This window comes from Neltuma alba, unplaced genomic scaffold (assembly GCF_004799145.2).
Source record: "Neltuma alba isolate B1F8T4 unplaced genomic scaffold, ASM479914v2 tig00012163_pilon, whole genome shotgun sequence".
In the NCBI taxonomy this organism is placed as follows: domain Eukaryota; kingdom Viridiplantae; phylum Streptophyta; class Magnoliopsida; order Fabales; family Fabaceae; genus Neltuma; species Neltuma alba.
This window is the reverse complement of record NW_021636710.1, coordinates 350,208-369,500: the sequence shown is the minus strand read 5'-3', so window position 1 is coordinate 369,500 and position 19,293 is coordinate 350,208. Positions and strand designations below refer to the sequence as shown.

The following is a 19,293-nucleotide window of genomic DNA, read 5'->3' as shown; positions in this document are numbered from 1 at the left end:
TACGAAAGTGGACTAATTTTCCATCCAAAATGGTACCAAAGGCAAAAAAATGGCCACCCCGAAGGGAGAATGATGGGAAGGGCTGAACGATATTTATTTTCATGAAAATCTTCGAAGCAGGACATATTCATGATTCATCTTGAGTTTTTAGTTTGTGTAATGAGGTTAGAAGCCCCACGACTTGCTTTTGGAGTAGGTAATATTAATTCTGATTCAGTTCCGGAATTAGTAATCAGTATCAGTAATAAGGAGAATATCACTATCCCCTCAGATAACACTTTAATCTAAATATCACAGGAGCTATTAAAATGACGACGACAACGATGATATTGGTCTTCTCACTGAACCAACTGCATGAACAAGGACGCACGCCTAAATATAATCCCACCATATTCTCATCCACTGGGCATTAGGTTAGCGTGATGCGTTGACAAGTATACGTCATGTGGCTAAGTTAGCGAATAGAGGAACGATCCAACAAATTTTTGTGTCCATCTTTCTTCGCTCGAACGGTCCTGAAGAGAATCCTGAAATTAGCCAAGTCAGAAATAAAGGACTAACGAGACGTTGTCATTAGCTAGGTCTATGAAATTTTTAACATTTGAAGGTAGAAGAATTGCCACGACATGGTACAAATGTACAAACCCACTGGCAGGCACATGCACAACGTAAATTGCGGGGCTAATTGACTGTGGTTATCGACTGAAAAAGTGACTGGATGGCATCAAAATACTATTTTAAAAGTAATTTTATGATATAAAAAATAAATATGTAAAATAATTTGTCTTGATTTGTTAAAAAAAAAGTGTTTTTAAAAAGTGTTTTTTTAACCCAAAATCCCCTAATTGAACCACTGAAAGCTTTGTTTCGTACATCTGGATCCGACCGCATCACGCACCTGGCTGTGGTGAGTGAGTCTCCCAACGGGGATTTCTGCATACTGAGGCTCGAACTCGAGACCTCGTTTAAGCGGTACCAAGTCACTTACCACTTGAACCAACCCCGTTGGTATAATATATAAAATTTATTTTATAGTATAAACTATATTATAAAAAGAGTCTTATATTTAAAGGATTAAAGTGCATTCAGCACTTTAAAATATTTTTTTGAGTACATCCAATATCCAAAATATTGTCTGATACATCAAGCATCTAGAAGTATTTTTTAGAGCCGTCTAGCATCTTGAAGTATTTTTTTGTCTTGATGCTGAATGCACCAACAAATATTTTTGGGTGCTGAAACCACTTAAAAAAATTATTGAGGTCTTAGATATACCAAAAAACACTTTACAGTACTAAACGTATTTAAAAAAATATTTCAGAATATTAAATATATTTAAAAAATATTTCAGGTGCTAGATGAATGTTAACTCATATTTAAAAAAAAAAAAAAAGTTATTTGGACTTGATGGCCAAAAAAGTGTTTTTGTCTGGACCGGAAAGGCTGACGTCTTGTGTCTGCCATGGTGCCATGTCCTCTTCGTGATGGGTACGCAAAATTCATCTCATCCCCAAAAATAATAGAGCACGCAGTACAATTAGGCTTGAATGATTGCAGTTAAAGTGGCCATCGTATTATGACGCCTACACGTGTCGCTTTCTTTGGTGCAGGAGGCAATAATTGCTGGCAGTGGGCTCCCTTCTATCTGTAATTCTGTGTCGTGAAAATTAAAGGCTTTTTGTTTTTGGCTATTCCCATGACATGGGCCAACAGCGGTTGAGTCTCAAAAACTAGGCCTAATAAAATAAATGATGCATTAAATTTTCAATATAAAAACTAATTGAAAGATTCGATTTGATCCATATAATACAGTGTTTCAGTCAATTTTATCCCGAATTTATTTTTTTTTTTTGGTAAAAAATTTATAATTTTTCTTTTCTGAATATTTCTACTAGGTTATTGTTAGAGATAGTTTCAATGTGTATACACACATATATAAATAACTAATTTAATTAATTTTTATAATATCTAAATTATTTATTTAACTCTTATATTAAAAATTAAAAATAATATATATAAACTTAGCAGAAGAGCTATTTGTCTTACAGAAATAAAGATTCAATATTGGAAACTCATGTGTATCTGTTAATTAAAGCGGAGAGAAGTCAAGTTATAATTTGAATTTCAAGTCTTGTTCAAGTTGAGAATGTAATTAGCTGGGGTAGAAAATGATTGGAAAATTATTCACAGGGTACTTTCGTTTTTTTCCCCCCTATTCGCGGGTTATTTTCAAAATATATGTTTTCGCATTTGTTAATCATTGAATTGGGCTGAAATTTAATCATTTATTTGAAATATGTAGTTGTTCATTTTTAGCGGTTGCTTTAGTTGTTTAATGGCCATTGGCTGTGTAATTAATTGAAACTCTTTTACATCTCTATTTTGATGAAGGTAAAAAAAAAAAGATTGAAATAGCCTGTTTAAGCGGAAAATTAGCGAACCGGTCTTTAACTTAGTATGCTTTGCTTATTAGATCGGAATTGAAACGAACCAGTTAAAACTGGTTTTAAACCGGGTGACTGCGCGGTAGGAGTGGGTTGTCTTGTTTCTTACTGCCTTGTTGGTATTCCAAGGGAGGTGGAAGAGTTGAAAGGACGAGAGGGAGAGGCAAAGAGGAGGAGAGGAGATCGCTGATCGATTCTTTAGAAATATATATCCATACGTGCTTTTGCTTTCTGAGTCCCATTGAAAATACAAAGTTCGAAGTGGGGGAAGAAGAGACAAATGAAATAGAATAATTGAAAAAAAAAAAAAAACAGGAGAAATAAGGAAAGGTGCTATGTCTTGAAACAACAAGATGAAAAGCTGGCTGGTGTTAATAATCCTATGTATAGACTCTATTTTGTAGGCCTGGTCTAACTTTTTCTTCCCAGTTTTTTTCGTTTTTCAAAACCTATTTTTTATTTTGTTTTTTTATCTCTCTGTAGCACGTATTTACATATTTGTAGTTTTTAATATAAAAATTGTTTGATTTTAATTTTAATATTAAATATAAATCTTAATCTTCTTTATCTTTTATATTTATTTATTTTTTTAAAGTAGTCTTTGTAATAATAGTATTAGCCAATACATTTGATTAGTATGAATGTTTTAGGAAAGACAATACCAATTTATTTCAAATAACTAATTTAACAAACTTCTTTAATCTAATTGAATTTGTCAACCAATTCTTATATTAAGAATTGAAGGTAGTATTATAAAAACAAAAAAATAAGAAGGATGTCCGACAGAAAAGAAGAGATAATAAAGCCTCTTTATTAATTATTACACTACACCTGCAATGCTTTTTCTATTTAAGGGTTTTTTAAATGCTATCTTGATAAAAAAAAATTTATAACCAGATATAAAAAATTTTATAAGCAAATATAATATTTTGAATTTTAGTGATTAAAAATTTATAATGATATTAATGCTGTTACGTTTTATTATTGTCAATTAAATTATATTATTTTAAAATGATTAGTCTGATTCTGGTCTAATTTTAATCTAATCCACTAATCTTTAAACTATCTTCTCAACTAGTTCAGTAGTCGATACGGTTTTTTGGTACCTTTGTTTTGATCACATTGGAGCCTTCTTGTTGTTTCGCATGACTTGTTTTTTTTAATTTTTTGTTACAATATTTAATTTTTCGTTTTGATCACATTGGAGTATAACTTTTGCCATATATTATCTCTGATCCTTAATATAAGATATTGTTTAATTTTTATTTTGATCCTAAATATAAGATCCAAATCTACTTTGTTTATTATATTTATGTAGTCTTCTGGTCCTTAATATAAGACCCATTTAACTAATTTGATTGGATTAAGAAAGTTAGGTAAGTTAGTTAATTATAAGAAAGGCGACATGTTTTTTACCATAATCATCTTTCTTGATACTTCTCTCCCTCTTCTATTTGATTATGGTTGAGAGAGTATCCATAAAGATAATTTAGAGAAAATTGACAAATATAAAAAATGGGTCTCATATTAAAAACCAACTCAACATTAGGTCCTATATTAAGGACCAGAGGAGTATTTTTTTAGGTAGTTTTTCTAATAATCGTAGTTCTAGCCAATATAGTTGATTAGTAGAGATATTTTAAGAAAGATAACACCTGTTTATTACAAAAAACTAACTTAACTTATTTTCTTAATCTTATTAAATTAGTTAATTAGATCTTATAATTAGAATCGGAGATAGTATTTTTTGTAATTATTGCTTAAAAATGTTTGCTATGAGAATTTATTTCGCTGGATATATAAGTTGATGAGTCTTGTTCTTTTCGTCATTAGCGTGTTGCTTTCTCCCTTTTTAATTATGTGTGCCTATGTGTACGCCGCAAGAGGCATGATGAGATATTGCGAAGGTCAGATGCCCGAGATGAGAGAAAAAATTAACCCCAATTGACAATTAAGGAAAAAAAAATTGCCCACGTGATGGCTTTTAGAATCCCATCTGATTATGATCATGCAATAACATATACTACTTGCGGTCTAAATAATACTCCATCTGATTCAAAATATAAGTTAAATTTTATTTATTTATGTTTATCAAAAATTAGTTAAAATTAGTAAATAATAAATATATAAAGCATATAATTTTTTTTCCATATATACCCTTATTAATAAAAAAAAGTAAAAGAATGCAATAAACGAATTAAAAGGGGAGAGAAAATATATAGGAATAAAATTAAAAAAAATTCATTAAATACTTAGATAAAAGTGAATGTTATTTTATAAAAAAAAAAATCAAACATCTCAAGCAAAGTTTAGTTTATATTTTAAATCGGAGAAAGTAAGATGTTCTTTATAGACTATAAATAAAATTTTATAATTAGTACCAAAAATAGTATATACATATCCGTATAAAAGGAAAGATAAAAAAAAAAAAAGATGACCCAATGAATCAAGTGGTGATGCGATATTATCATTAATCTCGTAAATCTCTATCACAATGGACTCTACCGACTAGCTTGCCCTATGCTAGGTCTCGATCGGGTGTCGAACTGACCCAAAGTAGTGAATGGAATTTGCCAGTCATCAGGTTCATTGAAACTAGCCTGGACCAGGCTTAATTAGCTTTTTAAAAAGCGTTGGTTTATTTGTGTTATTGCAAAGAAGGATAAAATAAATTAAATCAATGGCTAATATATTTTGGAAGAATGATATAAAAAAAGAGAGCTAGAAATTACTAAATTTTAAATCAGGTTCAGTAACAATGTTTTATTTGATATTTTGATAATACTGAATTTACAAATGACAAGAAATTTTTGTTGGCATTTCTTATTTAACATTTACAGATTTTCAGTTTTTTTATTTTATTTTTTCTATAATTTTTAGTCCGCCGAGTTTATTCTTGTTTGATTTTGGTTTTTCAAGTTTCAAATCATATCATTACTCAAGTTTTTTTTTCTATTTAAAATATCAGTTCTTATAATTTAATAAAAACTTGGATTACTTTATTTATTGAGAACCAAAACTATGATTTGAAACTTATTGACTAAAATCAAAATAAAGGCAAAGTTAAGGGATAAAAAAAATATATTAACGGTTAAATTAATCTATAAGTTGACGAGCTTGCACTTAAGTGCTTGAGTAATCCTTGTAGTTACGTGATATGTTTTCTCTCTTTTTTTTTTTAAATATCCGGTGTCATACTTGTTCACTTGTATTTGTGGGTCTGCTAGATATAATTCGTCTAAATCAATTCACATCAAAGTTCCGTAATTAGACAGATTTTTTAAAGAAAATAGTGAGAAATAGTTCCTTGCTAAATTTGATTGATGAAGATAACATAAACTAGAGTAATAACGTATACATAATTCACAGAATACCGCATTATAAATTATTTTGTGAACAGGAGTAAAATAAAATAAAACAAAATAATAAAGTGCATTTCGGACTTAAAAGCCAGCCGCAGCTTATTATTGATAAGTTCCCATTTTTCTTCTTTGAGGTTCCACAACGAAGAGAAAATGACTATTCCAAATTCCATGGATGCCGACGAAGCTTCGCCGTAAGTACTCAACCCTCCTTCATGATTCTCAGTCTCACTAAGACTAGCCAATTCGTTGCCGGAAATCCGAAAGCATATTAAATAGTTTTGTTTAAGACTAAATAATTTTCTTGTGGTAGATTTGAGACCAGTGAGATGCTGGCAACGTTCCTGGCATCGACGCCATTGTTGTCGGAGTCATGGAAGCTGTGCAGCCTGGCTAACACCGCCGCACCGTGGAGTTTCGTGACGGAGCGAATCGGCAGCGTCGTTTATGTTGCTTTCTCGGGTGTCCAAATGGCCGGCGGGTCCGATGCGAGCTGGTGGAGCCCGGTAGCTCTAGATAGTATTGGCGACGTGGCGTTGTTTTCATCTCGTCGAAATATCGAAGGCGGGGAGCCGGCGATGGTGTACGCTGGGATGCTTAATCTCTTCCAGTCATTGTTCCACTCATTACAAAACCAGGTTTGTTTCTTCAAAAACTATTTCTACCTCCCTCCCTATATTTTGTACACTGCATGCACCCATCGTATGTGGCGTTCATGCAAAGCCGCGGTTTCACCCCGTTGTGAGCTTAACCCCCAAGAACTGTTCTGTTCTTCCAATATCCTATATCCTCTTTTTTTATTTCAACTTTCCTAGCTACAACTATTCTATATAAGATATATTTAACTCATTTAATTAGATTAAAGAAGTTAGATAAGATATTTGATTATAAAAAATAACATATATATATTTTTTTAAATATCATGATTATCTTTCTCAATATCTTTCTTCTTTTTTCTAACTACTTAATTATAATTGAAAGAGTATTAATATAATCATTTAAAAAATTAATAAATGTAAGAATTAGATCCTATATTATAAGACCAAAATCAAGTCAATTTTTATGGCCTCGTTTGGATTGTCGTTGGAGAAGGTAAAAGTGCATGAGAAAATGTGAAACTGAAGTTTGTGACTTATTTGGATAAAATTAGTTGTTTGGATGGGTTTCTTTTGTAATTGACTTATGTAAAAAAATAATTTTTCTAACCGACTTAGGAAAATGCAATTTGGATCAACTTTTCTAAATGACTTATGAGAAAATTGTGCAAAACTTACAATCTAATTAGTTATGTGATTTTATTTACTTTAACTAGAGACTAAATGAATTTTAATTTATATTTATGTTTGTCCATTATGTACATTTAATTAATTATTTACAATGTGTTTTCAAATTTTTCTTTGTAACAAATATTTTTATTTCATAATTCCACAAATGAACGCTTTATATTTTATCATAATAATTTTACGTATTTTTTAAAATTATTATCACATTAAAAACATATATTTTCAAATACTATTATTCAATAAAATTTATACCCTTTTCAGTCATTTTACAACTAAACTAATTTTTTTAGTAATCATCTAAACAACTTTCAACTTTTTCAACTGATTTTTTATAAGCACCTATACAAACATAAATCACATTACACTAACTAATTTTTATTCTAATTTTAGTTACAAAAATCAGTTGGATCACAAGTTAGTTTTGTCTAATATCATTCCAAACACATCCTATGTTTTTATAGTAGGAGCCGGAAGAGTACTTTTTTTTTTTTTTTTTTAAAGTATTCCAAGAGGATAGTATTGCCATCCGTACGAACTTTGACAAAGAAAGATCCGTAAAAAGGCCTGGAAACCCTCAAACTAATCAAAATGTTAAAAACTTGTGATGAGAAATTAAAGGTGCCGCTGAATTTACTGTATCCACACTCAACTGCGAGAGGTGATTGTGTTGCTTCGCCGTTAACTCAATTAAGGAGAGAAGAAGAAGAATAAAATGCCACTGTGGTCCTTTTTAACTATCATTTATGAGTGAAAAAAAATATACTCTTTTGGTTTTATTTATAAGACAGAAAGAAAAAAAAATTTTAGCCTTATTTACAGGGCACTAAGAAATTTTTTTATATAGATATACAATTTTATTCTTCATTTATTATTGTGCTGACTTGGTTTATATGAGGTATAATATATATTGAATAGGGATAAAGTTAAAAACTTATTGAATTTTAAATGAGAGTTAATAAATTTTAAAGTTTTTTCTGTCTGTATGAAACATGTTAAAAGTAACTTATAAATAAAACCAGGAGAATATTAACTATTTAATAAGAGTAAAAATAAAATTTTTTATGTATTTAATTAATGAGAGAAAAATTGAAAATGAAACATTAAAAAAAAATGTAAGTGGTAAATAAAAAAAACTAAAATTCTTTTCTGCAATTAACTTTTTTTTTGTTAAAATATAAGTATCTTTTTATTTGAGATGATTCTGTTCGAGACAATATTAAGTATTAAATATGAGTACTTCCCTCAATGAGAATTTAAATTTAGATTTATCATTTTATGAGAGGTTAATTTTTTTTATTTATTAGATTGGTAATATATAACAATTAAAAACCACCAGAGCAGTGTGAGTAACCGTGGGCCAAAGTCACCATATGTCTTTGTTCGTATTATGAATTGTGGTGGAGGGCGTCAGACTCATATCCGTGCGTGGGTGGCCGCCGACACTGAGTCGTCAACTCGTCGTCGCTCGCTGGCCACCATTCAACGTTCCGTTCAGACACATCAAATCACACACAACAAAAAAATGTCAAAGGACCTACACTTTTCAGAAAATATCACATGTGCCCCCAGATAGAGCCACATATTTCTTTTTCACAGATCCCTGCTGGGTTAAGGCAGAGATATTGTTGCATGTACACCACAAAAAATACGCCCGCTGCAGCAAATTAAACCAGTAATTAGTATGAATTAAAACCGTTGTAATCCTTCCTGATGACTCACACAAGATGGCCTGGGAAATTTATAGTACCGCACCAATCACCATTGATTCATGGTGACACCGCCACTAAAAAAAGAAAATATTATATTATTGGTCCCCTCAACAGTGTTCCTTTCTTTCTTTTTTTCCATGTTATCACAGATGATAATACTATTTCCAGCTTTTCATATAACGATTTGTTTGATTTTTATTTTGATCTTAAATATAAAACCTCAATCTATTTTGTTTTTTATATTTATCTATTTTTTCACAAAATAGTCTTTATAATAATGGTAGTTCTAGCTGATACACTTGTTTAACAATAATATTTTAGAAAAAACAATACTTATTTATTATAAATAACTAATTTAACTAATTTTTTTAATCTACTTAAATTAATCAATTAGTTTTTATATTAAGAGTGGGAGGTAGTATAATAAATATATAGAAATCAATATTAATGCATGACGAGCGAGAAAGCTACTCTCTTTTTTCTTCGGATGGTATCTATAATTTCTCTGTTGAATAGACAATGGAGACGTGCTTTTTCATTCTTCTTTTTTTTTTTGCTGGCTCTATAAGCAATTAGTCCATGACTTTAGAATAATACTACATGAGAAAAATAATATATATATTTATATATATATTGACCGGTGAGATTGAGAGAGGGGTTCGTTGCATTTTGCAGTATTAAATGTCCTGCTAATTTTGGCCACAAAAATGTCCTCCTAAGCAAGTTATGTGACCAACAAAATCCATGGTGTGATGATCCGATTGTTTTGGTGGGGTTTGAAAATGATTCTCCCTCTGTTTTAATATAAATTATATTTAAAATTTACAAATATCTTAATTTTTTCCAACCTTACCATTCTTTAATATTATCAACTGTAAATCATTTGTCAGGTAGGAAGTGAGTTAGTTTCACCTTAGTCACAGGAACATTTTAGATAAAATTTATTAATTGCTCCTATAATTGGAATGGAATATACATGCCTTACATTTGAAGGTGTGGGAGTAATTTAAGATGGTTAAATTTATGCACGTGAGAAATGGAATCTCCGAAGCTATTCTTATGGTTGGTTACTTAAATCTATGTTTTTTATTACAATTATATAGAACTTATCCTCTCAAATAGTCAATACAGTGCATTGATTAATCGGGAGAGCGACCCTGTTTTGTTACGCTAAGCAACAAGCTGCCTTGGTCTTTGTTCAACGTTTCGGGAGCAAGACTCCAAGACCTGAGTTATCAAGATGTTACAAGACTAGAATTAATCGGACCCCGACGAGGCACGGACTAATCTCCAGTCCAATCCATAATACCTTTGCTCGGGGAAAGTTAGGAAATTCACAGGAAAAATTTTACAAAACGACGTGGGCAAAACAACTTTAAGGTTAACTGTAAGCCCTTTTACTACGAAAAAGAATTAACAACTTTGCAAGTACCTTACTTTCTCCCTAGTATCTACTATTCTTGATCTTGAACATTGTTTCTAATCACATTTCTAATTACCAACCTTCATTAACCGTTTGGAATGTTACCTTTCAGATGTTTGCAATGATAAAAAGTACAGATGCAAAGTCCATCGTCATCACCGGGCATTCCCTTGGAGGAGCCATAGCCTCTCTGAGTACTATTTGGTTCTTGTCTTACCTCCGATCCATCTCGTCTGCTATATCAGTCTTATGTATCACTTTTGGCTCACCGTTACTGGGAAACAAGTCTTTGTCCCAAGCCATTCTCAAAGAAAGGTGGGGGGGCAACTTCTGTCACGTCGTCTCAAATCATGACATAATGCCAAGGATGCTATTTGCTCCTTTGCAACCTCCTCTCACTGCCCACCTGAACTTCCTGCTTCAGTCTTGGCACTTGTCCATGGCTTCAATTGAACTTCGAAGGGTTGCAGTTCAAATTTCTGAACCAGACATTGCTGATTTGTTCTCCTTCGTAGTGGCTTGCTTGGGTGCAGCAGCAAAACCCGATGGAGAGGGATCTTCGCAATTTCATTTCACCCATTTGGCAGCTATGTCTTTGCTTCAGAGAAGGAGCAGTGTGCGTGGATAGTGCAACAACAGTAATACAGATGATGCATTTCATGTTTGCACCCAGTTCTCCAGCTTGCAGTATTGATGATCATCTAAAGTATGGAGATTACGTAAATCATTTGTCCCTGCAAGCCTTTAAGAGGAATTGCGAGCAGGCGAACATTTCTGACTCAAGCTACGAAGCCGGGCTTGAATTGGCCTTGAAGTCCTCAGGGGTCCCTAGCCAGGGTAAGTTAACTATGCTAAATAAGACACGGGTAGTAAATAAAACACGGCATGCAAATTTTATCTATAAAAAATTCAGTACTTATTATGATTTTATCAGAAAATTTAAGAGTGAAGCCCCTAAAAAGTGTTCTAAAACTTTTTCTAAACAGGGATCAGTTGCCATGCCCATCAAGGAATGCTTACGGATGGCAAGGAGAATGGGTCGCTCACCATCTCTAAAACATGCCAGCCTAGCAGTCACATTATCTAAGTTTGTACCTTACAGAGCTGAAATAGAATGGTACAAGTCATTGTGTGATCAGGCGGATGATCAGCTTGGGTACTATGACTCATTCAAGAGGAGGGGCTCTTCAAGAAGGGGCATGAAAATTAACATGAACCGTCTCAAACTTGCCAGGTTCTGGAACAATGTAATTGACATGATGGAAAGCAATCAGCTACCTTATGACTTTGATAGGAGCAGAAAATGGGTCAATTCTTCTCAGTTCTATAACTGTTGGTTGAGCCATTAGATATTGCAGAGTATTACAGGAAAGGGATGCACAGAACCAAGGGACATTACATACAGCACGGTAGAGAGAGAAGGTATGAAATTTTTGATAGATGGTGGAAGGATAGAACGCCTTCTGCTGCAGAAGGAAATCATGTGAGGAGCACATTTGCGAGTTTGACCCAAGATACATGCTTCTGGGAAGGGTGAGAAGAAGCAAGGGACTGGTTAGATAGTGTTAGAAGTGAAATTGACATAAGCAAGGAGGCTCATTTGTGGGATAACATCGAGAAATTTGAAAATTATGCTGCTCAACTCATTGAAATAAGGAGGTATCCAAAGACGTTCTGGCTAAAAACTCAAGTTACAGCGTATGGGTGGAGGAGTTAAGAGAACTGAGAGAAATGAAAGCAAAAGTGCAGAACTTTTATCAGTTTACCCGTTTTGTGAACGGGGGAGTAGTTCCTTAATTAGTCTGCAATTTGAATCGTGTAAGCCTTACTCTTTGCTTGTAAGCTAATTATGTCTGAGTCTCCCAGAACAGCTTCTGCTGCAAAATAACTTGTATGCTGCTTTATGAGTATGACCGTATGCCATCAGGATATCCTTACGTACGTATTAAAAGCAGGGAAAAAGTGAGTGATAAATTATCCTTGCCTGTTTTACCCAAGTGAACGAACGTTTACTTCAGGAACTTGCAATTCATTAATAATGATGTAAGTAGGATCAAGTCGCATGGTTTATACCTTGGGAACAATACAACTTGTAATAAATATAAGTAATACATAACATAAGTTTGTGTGTGTATTCAATATTGATATCTTATTATGAACATGAAAAGTTGTATGGATGTTAATCTCTTTCTTGTTCATCTTTTTTTGAGTAACTCCCCATACTGTCCTATTCCATTAATCTTGCAACTCAACTCCTATTTACACTCATAGGTTTTATTATCTATTATTTGTCATTTAACATTAGCGTAACCCAAGCATAAGACCATGCCCATAAATAAGTCACGTCAACTGTATTGTATTGATACATGTGGGTAAATGAAAAGGAGAGGGCTAAGTATGTAATGTTAGCCTCGTGATATAAGAGAGACAGGTCAAGAGTTTTGAGGACTACGAATGTACACGTGCACAAAAATTATGAATGAATACACACAGAAAAAAGGTTTATGTCACTCTTAATATGAAATGATAGTTGATACGTCGAGCCTTATCAGAGAACTTGAACTTAGTCAAAATGATGTACATCAAATTTTCATGCTGCCTGTTTGTAAATTTTCATGCTGCCTGTTTGTAAATGCTAGTGAAATAAAATTTGAGTAGTTGTTAGTACTTGATCACCATGGCTTGGGAATGAACAAAAAGAATCAGAACTAGATCGTGCGCACGTCATACCAAAGTTGCTGCATCAAAAGAATGAAGCACTTGCTCTAATATCATCTTTTATGAGGGTCAAGAGGACTCTCTGGTTTATCAGAGTGAACAATATTAAGAAGATAGAGCTTCTTTGAGGCCACAAATGCTGCAGAAAAAATCCTCCATGCCCATAAATAAGGCACGTCATCTGTATTGTATTGATACATGTGGGTAAACGAAAAGGAGAGGGCTAAGTATGTAATGTTAGCTTCGTGATATAAGAGAGACAGGTCAAGAGTTTTGAGGACTACGAATGTACACGTGCACAAAAATATGCATGAATACACACAGAAAAAAGGTTTAGGTCACTCTTAATATGAAATGATAGTTGATACGTCGAGCCTTATCAGAGAACTTGAACTTAGTCAAAGATGTACATCAAATTTTCATGCTGCCTGTTTGTAAATGCTAGTGAAATAAAATTTGAGTAGTTGTAGTGTTAGTACTTGATCACCATGGCTTGGGAATGAACAAAAAGAATCAGAACTAGATCGTGCGCACGTCATACCAAAGTTGCTGCATCAAAAGAATGAAGCACTTGCTCTAATATCATTCTTTTATGAGGGTCAAGAGGACTCTCTGGTTTATCAGAGTGAACAATATTAAGAAGATAGAGCTTCTTTGAGGCCACAAATGCTGCAGAAAAAATCCTCTTCATTCCTCCCCGAGTGCTGTCAATTATATATTCAAACTCATAAATTGGTAAGCCCCCTCCTCCTGACCTCTCTGCGAATTTAATCACCTCTGCTTCCTTTGTGCTTTCCTGAACCAGAAAATAATAGAATGGCCACTTAGAAGTTTAAATAAACATTTTCAGCACCTCCAGTGAAGTTTCAGAGATCAACTTATTGCTTTTCTGCTCTTTTCGGAAAGCTTTATGTTAAATGGAGATTGCCCATGTTTTGATTTTTTTTTCCCCTCTTTTATGATTAAAAAATAGCTGCTATCATTGTTGAACTCGGTATAAAATTCCTGACCTCCCCATTGATTGAATCTGGCATAGCTAATTTTTAGTGCCATCAAAAGTTTAACTTCCTATTCTTCTTCTTTTTAGAGATGCTGTTTAGAAAAGAGATTATAAAAGTAATTATTCCGTTACAAGTTCAGCAGCCGCTAGTATCACAGGGCACTAATTTGCGAAAGTTACAGAAGAATCGTAACAAACAGTTACCTTACGTTTTTCTGCTTGAACAAGCTTATCAGCCACAAATTGAGGACTTCCGAACTTTTCAAGACTTTCAAGGCGAACCGGGTTCACCACAACCCCAATATTGTTACTTCCCATATTTGCCTCTTGAAACAGCACAGTTGCTCCTGCTTTATCAACCTGCTAAGTATCAAACCTATTAACAAATATAATCGTTTTAGAAAAAAAACAGACCTTACCATACAAAGAATGAAAGGTCTGTTGTGAAATAGTCACATATGAGCAACTACCTTCATCCAAGAAGAGGGTTTCAGGAGAGTGAAACCTTCCTTTGAATCCGTGTACCTCTCCAGCTCCATTTCTTCAGCCAACAACGCACTAGACACATCAGGCAAACCGCATATCGACATTGCCACAAGGGTAAGGTTGAGCATCCTCTTAGTTAAAAAGGGTTCATCACTGCTGGATCTGGGATTGCAATTTTGAGTCACCAAAGAAGATTTCGGTTTGGACAATAAAATTGAGACGAATGTTTTTGGAGAAGAATAAATCAATCCATCACGTCGCAGGGAAAGGCTGCTCTGTAGAACGGTGAAACTACTTGTCAAAGCCATTGCATAGCACGGTGAAGCCAGCGATGCTCTATCTTCAGCCTCATAGGACAAATCCTTGAGCAGCCAGCCCCTGCCCTCGGGTTGGGTTATCCAGAGGGAGACACTTTATGCATATCTATATGCATATAGGTATAAAATATATATGTCCACACTGGACAGGTTATAACTAGCAGCAAAATGATATCAAATACAAGCTACAAACTACTCCGTACGAAATTATATTATTCGTAAGATATGAACAAGTCCTCCGGGGGGGCTAGTCCTTGCGATTTTTTTTTTATGAAATGTATCTACAGCTGAAATTTTATACTTTGTTACTCTTTTGAAGATGCAGGTGAAAATATACGCCCGCGTAATTTTTATAAATTAGAAAATTGACATAGCTAATTGCATCATGAAACTTAGCAATTGAGTTTCTGAACGTGATGATTTGATGTATTTAGGAGATGAATCATTATTTGGCTTGAAGGATTGAAAGAGAGGGAAGAAAAATTTTAATGAGTTTAATTTATATTAATCGATAGATGAGTATATTATTTTCATCCTAAATCATATACAGGGAAATATCATTTTGTGACGAATTAAACCTACACGCTAAACAGCCGGTTCGCAAGGTCATTCTCCCTTGGGGCTTGGTTCACAACCTGATCTAATCATAGAAAAGTCAATATCTTTTTTTGAAAATGTATCAGATTTGATTGAATTTCCAAAACCTCAAAAGGTAACGATCAAAATATCTTAATTTTATTTCAGCTCTAGTAATATTATACCAACCCCAAGCGCGTAGAATGTTTCATTCAACGTGGAGCCTGCGGCCTGACAAGCAAGCCGCAAAAAAAAAAAAAAAAAAAAGGAAGCCCCAAGCCCTCAATGGCATTTTCTCCCTCACCATCTACTTAACAACTGTGAGAAATTAGTTTTCTTATAATCCAAAAGTACAAACCCTGTTTGGAACCCCCGCGGGGACAAAATCTTCCATGTACAAGCTTGATGGCAGTCAAACTACTTGATAATATATTACAATCACTGCAGTTCAAAGATCTAAATGGGATTTCTCTCCACGAGAGCTGGAAGACAACTTGGATGAATGCATAAACATTGTGCCAAAATATCTGGACAGGATGAGTCGAGCAACATTCTCAGCTGCTACAGCACTTGTTTCCATGGTGCTAGCTGCATTCTCAAATGTATTGACGTAATACAAATGCCGACCATCCAACAGAAATGGCGTAAATACTTCAGGGGCACGGTAGAGAGGGTAGGCGGGCCAGTTTATTCTAATAGTCTCTTTCCTCACACTGCAAGTAGCGGCAATTAAGAAATATATATATATATATATGTAATTAAAAGAAGTTACAGCTAAAATTTGGTTGCAGCCCTTTTTCTCATTTTCGCGGGCAATGGAAGAGGGGAGATCTCAAATCCAAATTAAAAGAAACATAATACAAGAAAATGTAAACACTGAATCCTATATTATTTGTTTTGTGGTTCAGGTGTTAACCACAATAACAGATGATATTAGGGTTTAATTGCGAATTCACTGCTTAGATTATGATCGGACTGCTTTCGTGACAGGAAGTGAGTGGGTTTAGTCAAAGGATTTTGTTGCACAAATCAGCAGCATGACTTTGCTAAACAACTAGCTGATAATACTTTACCTAAAGATGGTATCCAGCAATGAGTCTGACACTGGCTGACGAGAGAATATCTTATACGTGGCATCCTTTTCATCATACTTCTTGAGAACTGAAATGCTAGAGAATGGAAGGTCAGGAGCCTCGACTGTGCCCACAAGGTCTGGAATCTCCGTCACCGCACTGAGGCCAAAGTATGCCTTATGTCGGGTAACACAAAACATCACTATTAGAAATAAAAATTGAAGAGAAAAGGCATTATGCTAACAATAAAACACCTTTATTGTTGAGTTGTTTGGAATGACTTATAAACAGTTTTTTAATCTCAATTTATGGAACACGAGATAAGCATGTGAGAGGAATTTTGTCTTAGTTTACATGAAATATGTTTATAAGTGCTTATATAAGCAATGCCAAACAAGCACTAAATGATGTCAGTAAGTTTCTGACTGCCAAGATACTTACTGGGTTCAGCAAGCCCCGAACAAAAGTTGCATGGGTGTGCTGTGTTTTTCTTTTAGAAATTGATGTCTGAGGAAATAATTGTATATTTGACTCATCCAAAGGTGTAGCAACCACTGCAACCTCACAGACATAACTGTTGCCTTTCGTGGAGTTGAGTTCATAAAAATCCCCAAGGTCAGCAATGGATTCTATTTCTTCATGCAGGTGCAACGCAACATCAGACTGATTAATCAGTCCAGCAGCCATTTGCCAGTTGCCTCCTTTGATGGACCATAGTCCTCCACCTGATCCTGCCAAAGAAACTGTACCAGCAAGTCCGCTGATGTATACACTCTGGCCATAATTAATTCGCGTGATGACCTGTATGTATAAAGAGGCTTCTTATTCTGATTAGCTTTCCTAAATCTTATACCCTGCTGCTTACTCGGACAAGTTAATATAACAACAAATGGGAAGCACCATGCCCTCCACATCCACTTCACAGGGAAAACTGAAAAGGCTATAAGCATAAAAAATTTTGTCAATTAAAACCCTAGAAAAACCACATGACAAGAGCTTGCATGGGACACGAATAAACTGCCCAAGCAAAAGTTTTCAATGCCGTATTAAAAGGGCAGACCGATACCCACCTTCATAAGACTTGACACTTTATTCATTCCAAATTGTTCGTCACTTAGCAATATAAATACTTTCACAGAACCCACTACCCTTAAATTAGTACACAGATGAATATAAACACGTTGAGAACCGCAACAAATCAGGTTATTCAACTATAACATTGACAGGCTCATCATTTCTCACCACCTAGGTTATAAATAACTTTATATAACTGGTCTTTGTTCCCAGATTGAATCTTCTTGCGAATACATCATTCACATTTTTAGCGTTGTTTTTACATAATCAAAAGACAGCTCTGTAATTCTGTTACAGGGAAAAAGTCCCCTTGTTCCAGTGCCGCCGCCGCCGGCACCATTAATATCGCCTGTACTTCTATTTTTAGACGAACGAAATACCAATACTGTTATTAAGAGGTGTTTCCATTGCACTCAACACTTCAGCAGAGCAACAGAACGATTAGGTGAGAGATTTGAAAACAGCATAATTAATAAGAGCTCTTACAGTGACAAGTTCTTCTATCAACAAGGGAGACAACCCAAGATCAACTAATTCATCTCGCAAAGTCCTGGTCGTAAGATTATACAGACCAGCCCACTTCAGCATCGCATCCGGAGTCTCGAAAATAGGTCTCGAAGCTGGTTCGTCGTAGTACCTTAAGAATCGAGCCACGGTACTCTAAATAACAAATAAATGAAGGCATTACAACAAGGTTATGCGTTGACTAGAAGGTTTACAATAAGAAATAAAAGAGCACCATTGAAGCAAATAAAATGAATCGCAGAGAAATAAAGGAAAGACTAAGGCACCTCAACAAAAATATTCATTTTAAGAAGTGAAAAGCCGTAGCGGATGAATAGAAGAATCGAATTAACAATTGAGACGAGCTTATCGAGCAAGGGAACATTGGAATCAATTTTGAGCGTTTTAAAAACAAACTTCTCCCCGTCCCAAATTCCCAGAGACAAAGAACCTGAAGATGAATCCTTCTCCTTGAACTCGAGATTAAGAAGCTTAGTGTAATTCAAGGCGTGAAAGTTTTTGGGATGAAGAATTGAAGCTCCAGCTTCGAAGGTGTCTCCCGCAACATTCACAGTAGCCATGCGACCCCCAACGAGTCCGTTGCGTTCGAACATTTGAATTCTGATAGGAGGAGAGGAACTAGGTGAGTACTTGCGGAGGAAGTGGGCGGCTGAGGAGCCACCGATGCCGCTGCCGATGATACAGACGGTCGGTGCCGGTGAAGTTGCAACATCTTGTGCCTGAAAGATCGCAAGAAAAGTCAACAGCAGGAAGATCCTCGCCATTGGGTGCGTCATGCTAGTAGGAGTCCCGTCCATGTTCCCCGTCTACCACCGTCTCTTATCTGGCGAACGTGGTTTTCTTCTGTGCAGTCCAAGCTTCGGCGAGGTCCTCCCCCCCCCCTTCTCCTATCTGTATTTTTTTAAACCCTGCTATTTTAATTTTTAATAAGTGCCGCGAATTAAAAGATTTTTTTTAATTTTAAAGTAAAATAGACTGACTATCTTCTATTTTATTTTAATTATAATTTTTTCTATTTTGAAAATGTATGTAAATTTTTCTTAAAATTAAAATATATATTATACAAAAATTTTTTATATTTAATATTATATTTTCATCTATTTAAATTATTAGTTGACCATTAAATTTGATTTTTAAATTTTTTTGTTAACCAAAATACCCTTTTTAACATAGTAATTATTTAAAAATTTATATTGTCCAAAAATAATTTTTATAAAATCAAAAAAATAATTCTAATACATATATCTTTAAAATTTCTAATATGTTATAAAATTTATTAATTTTGATTTAACATATAAAATAA

At 34.2% G+C, this 19,293-nt stretch overlaps 2 protein-coding genes and 1 pseudogene across 2 annotated transcripts; 1 reads left to right on the top strand and 2 right to left on the bottom strand.

The window, feature by feature from the left end:
• The first annotated feature begins 5,938 nt into the window (after positions 1–5,938).
• LOC114723991 (lipase-like PAD4) lies at positions 5,939–12,125 on the top strand (annotated as a pseudogene).
• A 1,290-nt stretch (positions 12,126–13,415) lies between these two features.
• LOC114723982 (psbP domain-containing protein 2, chloroplastic-like) lies at positions 13,416–14,824 on the bottom strand. The gene is made up of 3 exons (XM_028910251.1): positions 14,410–14,824; positions 14,144–14,299; positions 13,416–13,735 (listed from the first exon to the last, which is right to left on the bottom strand). Exons 1-3 carry the CDS (start codon positions 14,731–14,733, stop codon positions 13,475–13,477), a joined length of 741 nt encoding a protein of 246 aa, XP_028766084.1. The 5' UTR covers positions 14,734–14,824; the 3' UTR covers positions 13,416–13,474.
• Positions 14,825–15,588: 764 nt separating this feature from the next.
• On the bottom strand, positions 15,589–18,858 carry LOC114723988 (farnesylcysteine lyase). Its single transcript, XM_028910261.1, has 5 exons — positions 18,257–18,858; positions 17,952–18,125; positions 16,833–17,192; positions 16,392–16,567; positions 15,589–16,031 (listed from the first exon to the last, which is right to left on the bottom strand). The coding sequence occupies exons 1-5, from the start codon at positions 18,785–18,787 to the stop codon at positions 15,767–15,769; spliced, it is 1,506 nt and encodes a 501-aa protein (XP_028766094.1). The 5' UTR covers positions 18,788–18,858; the 3' UTR covers positions 15,589–15,766.
• Positions 18,859–19,293: the final 435 nt, after the last annotated feature.

Coding starts and splice junctions, on each gene's coding strand:
- LOC114723982 (XM_028910251.1), bottom strand. CDS start 14,733: ATGGCTTTGACAAGTAGTTTCACCGTTCTACAGAGCAGCCTTTCCCTG. Junction 14,300..14,409: donor AACCCTCTTCTTGGATGAAG/GTAGTTGCTCAT, acceptor GATACTTAGCAG/GTTGATAAAGCAGGAGCAAC. Junction 13,736..14,143: donor TTCAAGCAGAAAAACGTAAG/GTAACTGTTTGT, acceptor TTTCTGGTTCAG/GAAAGCACAAAGGAAGCAGA.
- LOC114723988 (XM_028910261.1), bottom strand. CDS start 18,787: ATGGACGGGACTCCTACTAGCATGACGCACCCAATGGCGAGGATCTTC. Junction 18,126..18,256: donor AAATGAATATTTTTGTTGAG/GTGCCTTAGTCT, acceptor TTTGTTATTTAG/AGTACCGTGGCTCGATTCTT. Junction 16,568..16,832: donor TTCGGGGCTTGCTGAACCCA/GTAAGTATCTTG, acceptor ACCCGACATAAG/GCATACTTTGGCCTCAGTGC.